At 46.9% G+C, this 12,552-nt stretch overlaps 1 protein-coding gene across 1 annotated transcript in view; it reads left to right on the top strand.

Moving 5' to 3' along the window:
• Window positions 1–7,206: 7,206 nt before the first annotated feature.
• The window catches only part of LOC122924960 (gastrula zinc finger protein XlCGF57.1-like), a 91,997-nt gene continuing 86,651 nt past the window's right edge, over window positions 7,207–12,552 (top strand). Inside the window, exons 1-2 of the mRNA XM_044276504.1 lie at window positions 7,207–7,257; window positions 10,007–11,413. Of these exons, the coding sequence (XP_044132439.1) occupies window positions 7,224–7,257; window positions 10,007–11,413 (1,441 nt within the window). The 5' untranslated portion in view covers window positions 7,207–7,223. The remainder of the gene's footprint in view (window positions 7,258–10,006; window positions 11,414–12,552) is intronic.

The following is a 12,552-nucleotide window of genomic DNA, read 5'->3' as shown; positions in this document are numbered from 1 at the left end:
CTTAAAAGATGGCTTGTGCTTCTGCTCTGGAGCAGATTTGTCGGCTGGCCGCTTCAGGCTGGATGAACTCCAAAAGGACCGAAAAGGAGGTCTGCGCCTTTTTGACCTGTTAAAGCGTACTCTGCGGCAAATGGGTACTTTTACCCCTGGTCGTATCAGAGATAATGTCATCCAGACGCTTACCAAAAGGTCTGCCACCTACAAAGGGGAAGGACGTCAATGCCCGTTTCGACACATTATCCGCCGCCCAGGACAATAGCCACAGGGTACGACAAATAGCCACCAAAAGAGCTGAAGAGTGTGCCAACAGCCTGGCAGCGTCCAGAGAGGCCTCAAAGATGTAAGAGCTGGCATATGAAAGTTGTACTGCAATATCTGAAAGCTCCTCTGGAGAGTCCCCAGAGGTAAGGCCTTGACGTAGTTTATTTGCCCACTAGGTCATGTGGAGGTGAAAACTGGGCGAAGGGCAGTGCCGATAGCTTTAAAAAGAAGATTTGGCAAAGGACTCTACTTTCTTATCCTTTGGGTCAGAGAAGGCAGCCCCATCCGCCATAGGCTAGACGGGATACCAGAGGGTCAACAATAGGGGAGGACGACCACTTCTTTGTCAACTCCTTTGGGAAGGGATATAAAATGTCAAACCGTTTCGGAACAGTTAATGTGAAATGGGAAACTTCCTGTACCACCATGGCCTGGACCGGGGGGGGGGGGGGGGAAATTTAGACAGAGTTACTAGGAGGCGGCGCATGTTTTGAGCAAGAGGAGACGAGGGAATCAGACTGACCAGATGGAAATTTAGAGTGACAAGAAGCACATGCATAGTGCTACACAGAAGGGACCGCTAGCTTTGGTGCCTGGGAACTGGGTAGGGTCATAGTGAGTACCTGTAGTGAAGGTAGGAGGGTAAGCTTAGCCCTGTAGGAAGAAGGGGAAAGAGCATACCCAGCCTGCATCCCGTGCTGCCGCCTGTTCTGATACTTGAGACCGCGGAGGTCCTTCTAAGCAAAAGATGGGTGAAGATAAGAAAATGGCACGAAAGCTTGGCGCCAGGGAAAGAAGGGGACAAATATGCCCCGCCCCTATAATAGAGTCGGTCATCCGTGCGAGAGATCAGCTCTCTCCTCTTGCCTGTGCGCCATTAAGTGTTCTGGTTTCCCCCCCACGTGGCAGTGCCACCACAAAGAACCCCAGCCAAGCAGAGGCATTGGCCTGGAGATTGGATCTCAGGTAGGCGGCAATAGAAGCTGGGGCCTCGATTTATAGGGGACCCCGGCGGAGATGAAAATTTCATGAAAAACAGAGGGCTGGTGGGATACAACGACGGCGAGGCAGGTGGACGGGCAGGTGGGGGGTGCTGGCGGGTGAAGGGCTTGGGGTAGTATGGCTTTTCGAGCCAGAATGGGAAGTAGGAGAGCTTCCCTTCCCCCCAGAGGCCCCCACTGCCCAGAGAGCACAATGCTAATTAATAACCCTTTCCCCGCCTAGGAGGAAAGGGCTTGCTGGGGTCTTCCTAGAATAACTTGAGATGGGGAGAGGGATTGGAGCCAGGCATACTTACCTGTCTGGCATCTTCTGCCCACCTGGTTCCAGCCGGGTCACTACCTTTGGTGTGCATCCCCTTGGGGAGGGCCGCTATGCAGGAACAGGGGGAATTGCAGTAAGTGCTGTGGTGACCCGATGGCTGGTGGGCTACAGAGGTTTTTACAGGACCTCTGGTCCTCCTTTACTTCTGGAGAGTGGGAAGGAGCAGAGGGCTTGGTGACCGCTTGGTCTCCCGTCTCCTGGGTGGGAGTATTGGCAGACCAGACTGCCTGTAGTCCCGCTGAAAGAAATTAAAAAAATGTAAAAAAATAAAATGTAAAAAATAAAATAAAAAATCAGCAGACCTGCAAAGCAGGAAGGTGTGCCTCCTACAGACACTAAGATAAAACTGTTTTAGCTTAGTCCCTGTAGGAAGGGTATAGCTAAAGGGAGGAGCTCACTCTTTTGTGCTTAGTGTCGCCTCCTAGTGGCCATAGCTGTACCCAAGGTCAAGCCTGTGTCCCCCAATGAGACGGATGAGAAAATAAACGTACTTACCTCTCCTGCTCCGCCACCTCTCCTGGTCCAGCGGTCTCTTCTCGGGCCCCGCTCTGCACAGTCACCTGACTGCAGCGTCAGGTCACAATGCACTCTGTACGTCTTGACTAGGGATGAGCGAATCGACTTCGTATGAAACATCTAAAGTCCATTGGCATAAAACGTCGTTCTTATACTGTACGGAGCAGGAGCTCTTTACAGTTTCAGAATGTATTGGCTCCAATGAGCTGAAGTTATTGCTTTGCGAAGTCTCACAAGGTACCACCGAGTTCGGGAAATGTTTTTTTTACAGTACAAATTAATTTATGAAGTTATTGCGAGACTTTGCGAAGCAATAACTTTGGCTCATCGGAGCCAATACATTCTAATACTGGATAGAGCTCCTGCCCTGTACAGTATTAGAACGAAGTTTTATGGGAATCGACTTCGGATGTTTCATCCGAAGTCAATTCACTCATCTCTAGTCCTGACACTGTAGGGTTACAGCAGTGCGGGCCCCGAGAGGAGTGAGCAGGAGGAAGGGTAAGTACAGCGCTCACAGGGCTTCACCTCCTGCAGACTAGTGAGCACTGCCATAACGGTGGAGCACTGCATCTTATAAAGGGAAAAGGACATCGCTGCTGGCAAGGGGAGAGAACTACAACTCCCAGCATGTCCAGAATGTGATTATGGAATATCAAAGGGGAAACAACTACAACTCCCAGCATGTCCAGAATGTGATTATGGAATATCAAAGGGGAAACAACTACAACTCCCAGCAGGTCCATGCTGTTTTTATATCATAGGACACTATAGGGAAACAGTATAAAATAAAACCACAACTCCCAGCACTTCCTTCGCTCTATAGACAGAGAAAAAATACTCATCAATTCTACACTTTTTTTCTCCGTATAAGGCTGACACATGACGTGACATCATCACAAGTCCTTCCCCACCTCTTCTAGTGATGTCCGGTTCTTTTGAATGGATTCAGTTCAGTGAACCGGAGGAGTCGATTCCTCTGACTGAGCCGATCCGTGTGAAGCCGCTCAGTCAGATAGCAGAGCAGAGAGACGCCGCAGCAGGGAGGGAGGAGTGTAATCCGATCCTAGAGTGGAAGCCAGCCCCGCCCACCCCGGCCTGCAACCAATCAGAGCTAAGTCAGATAGCAGAGCAGAGAGACGCTGCAGCAGGGAGGGAGGAGTGTAATCTGATCCTAGAGTGGAAGCCAGCCCCGCCCACCCCGGCCTGCAACCAATCAGAGCTCAGTCAGATAGCAGAGAGACGCTGCAGCAGGGAGGGAGGAGTGTAATCCGATCCTAGAGTGGAAGCCAGCCACGCCCACCCCAGCCTGCAACCAATCAGAGCTCAGTCAGATAGCAGAGCAGAGAGACGCTGCAGCAGGGAGGAGCGTAATCTGATCCTAGAGTGGAAGCCAGCCCCGCCCACCCCAGCCTGCAACCAATCAGAGCTCAGTCAGATAGCAGAGCAGAGAGACGCTGCAGCAGGGAGGGAGGAGTGTAATCCGATCCTAGAGTGGAAGCCAGCCACGCCCACCCCAGCCTGCAACCAATCAGAGCTCAGTCAGATAGCAGAGCAGAGAGACGCTGCAGCAGGGAGGAGCGTAATCTGATCCTAGAGTGGAAGCCAGCCCCGCCCACCCCAGCCTGCAACCAATCAGAGCTCAGTCAGATAGCAGAGCAGAGAGACGCTGCAGCAGGGAGAGAGGAGTGTAATCCGATCCTAGAGTGGAAGCCAGCCCCGCCCACCCCGGCCTGCAACCAATCAGAGCTCAGGCAAGCAGCTCTGAGTCACACACTGTACAGGAGGGAGTCTAAGAATCGGATGAGTCACAGGTTAAAACTTCATTGATTCTTTGAGAACAGTTTACACTGAGGCCATGACCAGGCTGCAGCAGGGATAAGAGAAGTGACAGGACACAGTTTAAATTACAGGTTGAATTAACCCTTTAGGATCAAATTGGCTTCTCAAGGAGATATATATGTTAAAGGCATCCCTCCTTCTGTCTCATGCAGTAGCTCTATAACTGAGGGTGGGTTCACAGTAGTTATTGTCCTGTGTGATGTCTGTGCGGACTGTGGACTGTTTTATTATCAGCCAGTGTTACTGTTATCAGCACATGCTGTTTTCCCTGTGAATTCACTTCACTTGGTTGTACGGTCAGACTGTCACTGTGGGTGACGATGCACACCAGGCTCCTGAGTCCTGTCCGCTTCCCTTCCCTTCCTCATTCAGTCACAGCTCAGACCAAGTGCCAAGAGCCGACCCAGCGAGTCAGCAAGTGAATAAAAGCATCTGCGCATGCGCACCACCTAAGCTCTTCGGGTCACTTGCGCAGACATCCCAACCTGCAAAAACTCATTTCAGGGAGGTGCACTTCTCATTTCAGGGAGGTTTTCTTTTTTTTTTTTTTCCACGAACTTTTTATTACATTTTCCAAACATATGCAGTATCTGCACACTTTGCTCTATGGTGTGGAGGACCGGGCTCATTAACCTGCCCCAAATTATCCTATTTATATATATGATTAAAGCATCCAGGGGGTGTGAATTTAACACTGGGGTAAATAATATAATTAAAATGGAGGGTTAGGCTACTTTCACACTTGCGTTCGGTGCGGATCCGTCTGGTATCTGCACAGACGGATCCGCACCTATAATGCAAACGCTTAGATCCGTTCAGAACGGATCCGTTTGTATTACCATGAACAAAACAAAAAAATAATAATTTTTTTTTTCTTTTTGTTCATGATAGTGCAAACTGATCCGTTTTGACTTTACATTGAAAGTCAATGGGGGACGGATCCGTTTGAAAATTGAGCCATACTGTGTCAACTTCAAACGGATCCGTCCCCATTGACTTACATTGTAAGTCAGCGTTCAGGTGTCCGCCTGCTGAGCGGAGCGGAGGACAAACGGTGCCAGACTGATGCATTCTGAGCGGATCCGCATCCACTCAGAATGCATTAGGGCTGGACAGATCCGTTCGGGGCCCCTTGTGAGAGCCTTCTAACGGAACTCACAAGCGGAGCCCCGAACGCAAGTGTGAAAGTAGCCCTAAATGTGTAAATGTATTTTTTAAAAAATGCATCTCTCTCAATAGTTCTATAGCTACTGAATGAGACAGAAGGGATCCCTTTAACATATATATCTCCTTGAGAAGCCAATTTGACCCTAAAGGGTTAATTCAACCTGTAATCTAAACTCTGTCCTGTCACTTCTCTTATCTCTCTGCTCTGCTATCTGACTGAGATAAACCTTTCCGGGAGATATTGTTTCACATGCGGGTGTCAGGGAGCCGCTATCTAATAGCGGGAGACTCCCTGAACCTCCGGGAGAGTTGAGATCCCTGCTTGCGTCTCAGCTCGGCAGACTCAGCGAGTGAACCCAAGATTCGATTCATGAATCGGTTCATTTGATTCTCCTTTGCTGAACCACAACCCCTGCACTGATCACATGACAGTGACATCATCACTGATCCTTCACTACTTCCTCTCCCCACTGCACTGATCACATGACAGTGAGGTCACCCCAGGTCCTTCACCACCTCTTCTCCTCTCGACTGCTGAGCCCCGCCCCCTGCACTGATCACATGATGGTGACGTCACCACAGGTCCTTCAGCTCTGGCAGTGAAGCAGATACTGGGCAGGTCCTGGTCGGTAGTCAGGGCTCTTGTTCTCTCTGGTATCAGCCATTCCTCCAGCCTGCAGGTAAGATGAGCTGTGATGAGACAGTGTGGTGGAGAGCTCAGACATGTCACCTCTGGAGATTCTCCTCCATTACACACAAGGAATCCTTCTCCGCTCCTCAGCTTAGTATGATGGGGGGAGTAGTGGGGATAGTGGGGGTTGTCATCATTCGCTGGCCCCTGACTGTCCTGGTGAGGGGCCCCTGCATCCAAGAGGAGAATGAATGGAGCGGGGCCCGGCCTGAGCTCAGCTCTCTCCAGTCTCTTCTCTAGGAGTTCTGGACACAGCTGAGCACAGCCCAGAGGTGGGACCTGCATCAATCAGACATTTATCTCCTGTGGAGCCACCAGAGATCTCCATGTTGGGGCCCCTGACTGTCCTGGTGAGGGGCCCCTGCATCCAGGAGGAGAATGAATGGAGCGGGGCCCGGCCTGAGCTCAGCTCTCTCCAGTCTCTGCTCTAGGAGTTCTGGACACAGCTGAGCACAGCCCAGAGGTGGGACCTGCATCTATCAGACATTTATCTCCTGTGGAGCCACCAGAGATCTCCATGTTGGGGCCCCTGGAATCCATGTGGTGGGAGCTCTGAGAAGCGGGGCCCCTCCAGGCTCAGGAAGTGCGGTTCTGGAGGTGACATCTAGTCTTGTCCCCTGGATGATTTCCTCTCCTCTTCTCATAAAGGCGCCTGCAGTACTAGAAGCCTCCAGCTCCTCCAGTTCTCTCCTCTTCTCCTGAATGACCACCAAGGATGGACAGGAAGGAGATCAGCAGAAGAATATTAGACCTCACCTTGGAGATCATCTCCCTGCTGAGCGGAGAGGTAAACTTTTCTAGATTTCTCTCCTCTTTATTGTATTCTGTAACAAGTCAGACATCGGGAAGGAGAATCCATCATAGGAAGTGATAGGAAGAGTCCAGGGTCCTGGAGAACCTGAAGATCAGCCCCAATATGGTGAGTGATGTGTCATGTGACCAGTGACCAATAGTCATGTTGTAGGAGCAATGAGAAGGTAAGTAGGCACGTTGTACCCAGGAGGAGAGGGCCGGAGGAGAGCACATGGCCCCTGAAGGGTTTATTCCCTAAGTGTCTCTCTCCATCCACAGGAGTACACAATAGTGAAGAAGACATCGGGGACTGTGTGACTCCAATCATCCATCTCCAGGAGTCAGGAGGGCGGAGCAGGACCCCTCACCCCATCACAGAGCCTCCCCCTCACCCCCTGATACATGAGCAGAAGATCCTAGAACTCACCCACAAGATGATGGAGCTGCTGACTGGAGAGGTGACACTGCTGGGAATGCTGGGAAATTCTCCAGTAACAGCACTGGAGGGGTCTGGTTGATGACGGTGTCATTGTGTTGTCAGGTTCCTATAAGGTGTCAGGACGTCACTGTCTATTTCTCCATGGAGGAGTGGGAGTATATAGAAGGACACAAGGACCTGTACAAGGAGGCCATGATGGAGGAGCACCAGCCTCTTATATCACAAGGTAAGAGCCGTCATGTGCAGTGTATACACGTGTGTGCAGTGACATGTAATGGAGGAGCACCAGCCTCTTATATCACAAGGTAAGAGCCGTCATGTGCAGTGTATACACGTGTGTGCAGTGACATGTAATGGAGGAGTACCAGCCTCTTATATCACAAGGTAAGAGCCGTCATGTGCAGTGTATACACGTGTGTGCAGTGACATGTAATGGAGGAGCTCCAGCCTCTTATATCACAAGGTAAGAGCCGTCATGTGCAGTGTATACATGTGTGTGCAGTGACATGTAATGGAGGAGCACCAGCCTCTTATATCACAAGGTAAGAGCCGTCATGTGCAGTGTATACACGTGTGTGCAGTGACATGTAATGGAGGAGCACCAGCCTCTTATATCACAAGGTAAGAGCCGTCATGTGCAGTGTATACATGTGTGTGCAGTGACATGTAATGGAGGAGCACCAGCCTCTTATATCACAAGGTAAGAGCCGTCATGTGCAGTGTATACACGTGTGTGCAGTGACATGTAATGGAGGAGCACCAGCCTCTTATATCACAAGGTAAGAGCCGTCATGTGCAGTGTATACACGTGTGTGCAGTGACATGTAATGGAGGACACCAGCCTCTTATATCACAGGTAAGAGCTGTCATGTGCAGTGTATACACGTGTGTGCAGTGACATGTAATGGAGGAGCACCGGCCTCTTATATCACAAGGTAAGAGCCGTCATGTGCAGTGTATACACGTGTGTGCAGTGACATGTAATGGAGGAGCTCCAGCCTCTTATATCACAGGGTAAGACCCGTCATGTGCAGTGTGTACACGTGTGTGCAGTGACATGTAATGGAGGAGCACCAGCCTCTTATATCACAAGGTAAGAGCCGTCATGTGCAGTGTATACACGTGTGTGCAGTGACATGTAATGGAGGAGCACCAGCCTCTTATATCACAGGGTAAGACCCGTCATGTGCAGTGTGTACACGTGTGTGCAGTGACATGTAATGGAGGAGCACCAGCTCTTATATCACAAGGTAAGAGCCGTCATGTGCAGTGTATACACGTGTGTGCAGTGACATGTAATGGAGGAGCACCAGCCTCTTATATCACAAGGTAAGAGCCGTCATGTGCAGTGTATACACGTGTGTGCAGTGACATGTAATGGAGGATCTCCACAGTTTCTTCTCACATTACATTAGAAGCTACCTGTTCTTTATATGTCAGTCATATCCATAGGGCTCCAGTCACATGATGAGAGCGTGTCCTTCTGGCCTCCATCGGGTTGGTATAGTAGACTATACTACAGAGACGTCTTGTACAATCTGTGTTCTGCATTGTATATATATTGTAGATCATACATGGAGTTTATGGGCAATGTCCGCCCCTGTACGACTGTTTGTCATCGATGTAGAACAGGCGTGTGTTATGTAAGTCGTTGGTGTCTCAATAAAATGTGAAAAAATTTGTAGTAAAATTCTTGTCCGGCATCGGCTTTAAATTGCTAAATGTGACCATGTTGTCCATCACTTCAGCGATTATCTTCTCGTCCCCTTCAGACTGAACGTGTGACTTCTAGCAGTAACTGCATGTCCCAGAATGTTCCAGCTGCATTAGAGCGTGTTCACACAGGGCACATTTATTGTAGACATTTCCATGTATTGGGTTGTTTCTGCAGCAGGTGCATGGATTATTACAAGCCACATTCAGGGCAGCGGGACAGTCACAGAAATGTCTGCAGCTGATCTGCTCTGTGTGAACTTGCTGGTAGATAACCAGTGACTGATCTGTGCTGCTTTTATAATCTGTCCAAAAAGGGGGGATTTTAAGGTTCCACATATAGAAACAACAGGCAGGTTCTGCAGGGGCGGGGCTTACGATGCTCCATTGTGACAGAAAAGCCAACCACTAAGTGGTATAGAGGTAGACAGACTTGTGTAGCTGTGCAGCAGATCTGTCCTCCAGCCCAAGCTCCTGTGATAAATGTGGAGCATCTCTAGATTTAGGCTACATGCACACCGTTTGTATTTTGCGGTCTGCAAATTGCAGATCCGCAAAACAGCGATGGGGTCTGTGTGCTTTCCGCAATTTTCAGAACGGCACGGACAGCCATTAATATAACTGTTCGCGAAACGGACAAGAATAGGATGGGTTATATTGTTTTTTGCGGACCACAGAACAAAGCAACAGATGCAGAAAGCACACGGAGTGCTGTCCACATCTTTTGCGGCCCCATTGAAGTGAATAGGTCCACACACAAGCTGCAAAAACTGCGTCTTGGATGCGGACCAAAACAACGGTCGTGTGCATGTAGCCTTACTCTGTACGTTTTATACAGGATTAGTAAATCTGCCCAGTTGTTTACCCAATGGTTGCAGGGTGTCCAGACCATGAGGCAGCAAAGCAGCTCCAAACCATGATGCCCCACTTCACCAGCTCCAACCATGATGCTCCTTGTTTAATTCAAATGATGTCTAGTTGCTGTTGAAAGGCAAATGTGTTGGCAGAGAGCAGGGCTCGTTTCCAGACATGGTCAGGGTTTTCATTTATTTTTTGTTTTGTTAAGTCATTATTTACTGTATGTAATAAAAGTCATGACCTGGTGTAAACCAGAATCCTGGACTTTGTCAGGAAGGTATAGAAGCTTTATTCTCCTTCCTGCTGGATCAACTTCCAGCCTAATTGGAATGTTATAAGTTTGTCTACTCTGTAGTTTGCAACAAAAAAAAACGTTAAAAAATTTTTCATTTTTATCTTAACAGAAAATCCCAGTAAGAAATGTGAAAATGTCATGTCACCACTAGATGAAGATATAATGCAGCGCTCTTCAAGAGAAAACCTCATTACCCTTAATGTACATCCAGGACTTCACAGTACAGATCTGTCATATAATCCTCCTAATTATGAGGAACCTTCTCCTGACCAATCACAGATTGTTCCCGCAAGTACAAGTCAGAAAAGGATTAAAAGGTTTCATTGTGGTAAAGAATCCAAAAACAGCACAGGACGTTCTACACACATGTATTCATGTTTAGAATGTGGGAAATGTTTCACACAGAAATCAAATCTTGTTATGCATGAGAGAATTCACACAGGAGAGAAACCATATTCATGTTCAGAATGTGGGAACTGTTTTACACAGAAATCACATCTTATTGCACATAAGAGATGTCACACAGGAGAGAAAATGTATTTATGTTCAGAATGTGGGAAATGTTTTACAGAGAAATCAAAACTTGTCATACATGTGAGAAGTCACACAGGGGAAAAGCCGTATTCATGTTCGCAATGTGGAAAATGTTTTACAGTGAAATCAAATCTTGTTACACATGAGAGAATTCACAGTGGGGAAAAGCCATATTCATGTTCAGAATGTGGGAAACGTTTTTTAGATAAATCAAGTCTTCTAAAACATAGGAGATGTCACACAGGAGAGAAAGCATATACATGTTCAGAATGTGGGAAAAGTTTTAGACAAAAATCAAATCTTATTACACATGAGAGGTGTCACACAGGAGAGAAACCATATTTATGTTCAGAATGTGGGAAATGCTTTACAGATAAATCAAGTCTTGTTACACATAAGAGATGTCACACAGGAGAGAAAGCATATACATGTTCAGAATGTGGGAAGTGTTTTAGACACAAGTCATGTCTTGTTACACATGAGAGAATTCACACAGGAGAGAAACCATATTCATGTTCAGAATGTCGGAAATGTTTTACAGTGAAATCACATCTTGTTAATCATCAGAGAAGTCACACAGGAGATAAAATGTATTCATGTTCAGAATGTGGGAAATGTTTCACACAGAAATCATATCTTGTTATACATGAGAGAAGTCACACAGGAGAGAAGCCATATTCATGTTCAGAATGTGGGAAATGTTTTACGGATAAATCAAGTTTTGTTACACATAAAAGATGTCACACAGGAGAGAAGCCATATTCATGTTTAAAATGTGGGAAATGTTTCACACAGAAATCCAATCTTGTTGCACATGAGAGAATTCACACTGGGGAAAAGCCGTATTCATGTTCAGAATGTGGAAAATGTTTTACACAGAAATCCAATCTTGTTATACATGAGAGAATTCACACAGGGGAAAAGCCATATTTGTGTTCAGAATGTGGGAAATGTTTTTTAGATAAATCAAATCTTCTAAAACATAAGAGGAATCGCACATGAGAGAAGCTGCATTCAGAATGAGAAAAATGTTTTTGTTTCTAACATCATAATTAGGGGTTATTAGTGAAGTCACACAAGAGAGAAGCCATATGGCCACAATATAACAAACCAATATATTACTGGGTCATAGACATTGTTTTCATTTCAGGTTGTATATTTGGATATAAAAGCTTAATTGATGTCACATAACAGCTTCTATAAAACATCTGATAAATCCTGTTTAGGAAGACATATATATTCTGTTCATGACCTTTATTTTAAACTTTACAGTTAACCGTTTCAGCCCTGGAGGGTTTTTTGCATTTGCATTTTTTACTCTCTGCCTTTACATAATAACATAGTACATAAGGCCGAAAAAAGACATTTGTCCATCCAGTTCGGCCTGTTATCCTGCAAGTTGATCCAGAGGAAGGCAAAAAAAAAACCTGTGAGATAGAAGCCAATTTTCCCCACTTTAGGGGAATTAAAAATTCCTTCCCGACTCTAATTAGGCAATCGGAATAACTCCCTGGATCAACGACCCCTCTCTAGAAGCTATAGCCTGTAATATTACGCTCCATAAATACATCCAGGCCCCTCTTGAATTCCTTTATTGTACTCACCATCACCACCTCCTCAGGCAGAGAGTTCCATAGTCTCACTGCTCTTACCGTAAAGAATCCTCTTCTATGTTTGTGTACAAACCTTCTTTCCTCCAGACGCAGAGCATGTCCCCTCGTCACAGTCACAGTCCTGGGGATAAATAGATGATGGGATAGATCTCTGTAGTGACCCCTGATATATTTATACATATTAATTAGATCTTTCCTCATTTTGATAATCTTTCAGGGTACTGTAGTTGATTCCTAGATCCTTTTCCATGTCAGTGTTACCGAGTGTTTTACCATTTAGTATGTACGGGTGACTTGCATTATTTCTTCCCATGTGCATAACTTTACATTTGTCAGTGTTAAACCTCATCTGCCACTTATCTGCCCGAGCCTCCAATCTATCCAGATCCCTCTGTAGTAGTATACTGTCCTCTGTAGTATATATACAGTATACTGTCCTCTGTAGTATATATACAGTATACTGTCCTCATCAGTGTAAATTACTTTACACAGTTTAGTGTCATCTGCG

Source organism: Bufo gargarizans, chromosome 1, assembly GCF_014858855.1.
Source record: "Bufo gargarizans isolate SCDJY-AF-19 chromosome 1, ASM1485885v1, whole genome shotgun sequence".
In the NCBI taxonomy this organism is placed as follows: Eukaryota; Metazoa; Chordata; class Amphibia; order Anura; family Bufonidae; genus Bufo; species Bufo gargarizans.
The sequence above is the reverse complement of the archived record's forward strand: the minus strand, read 5'-3'. Positions and strand labels throughout refer to the sequence as shown.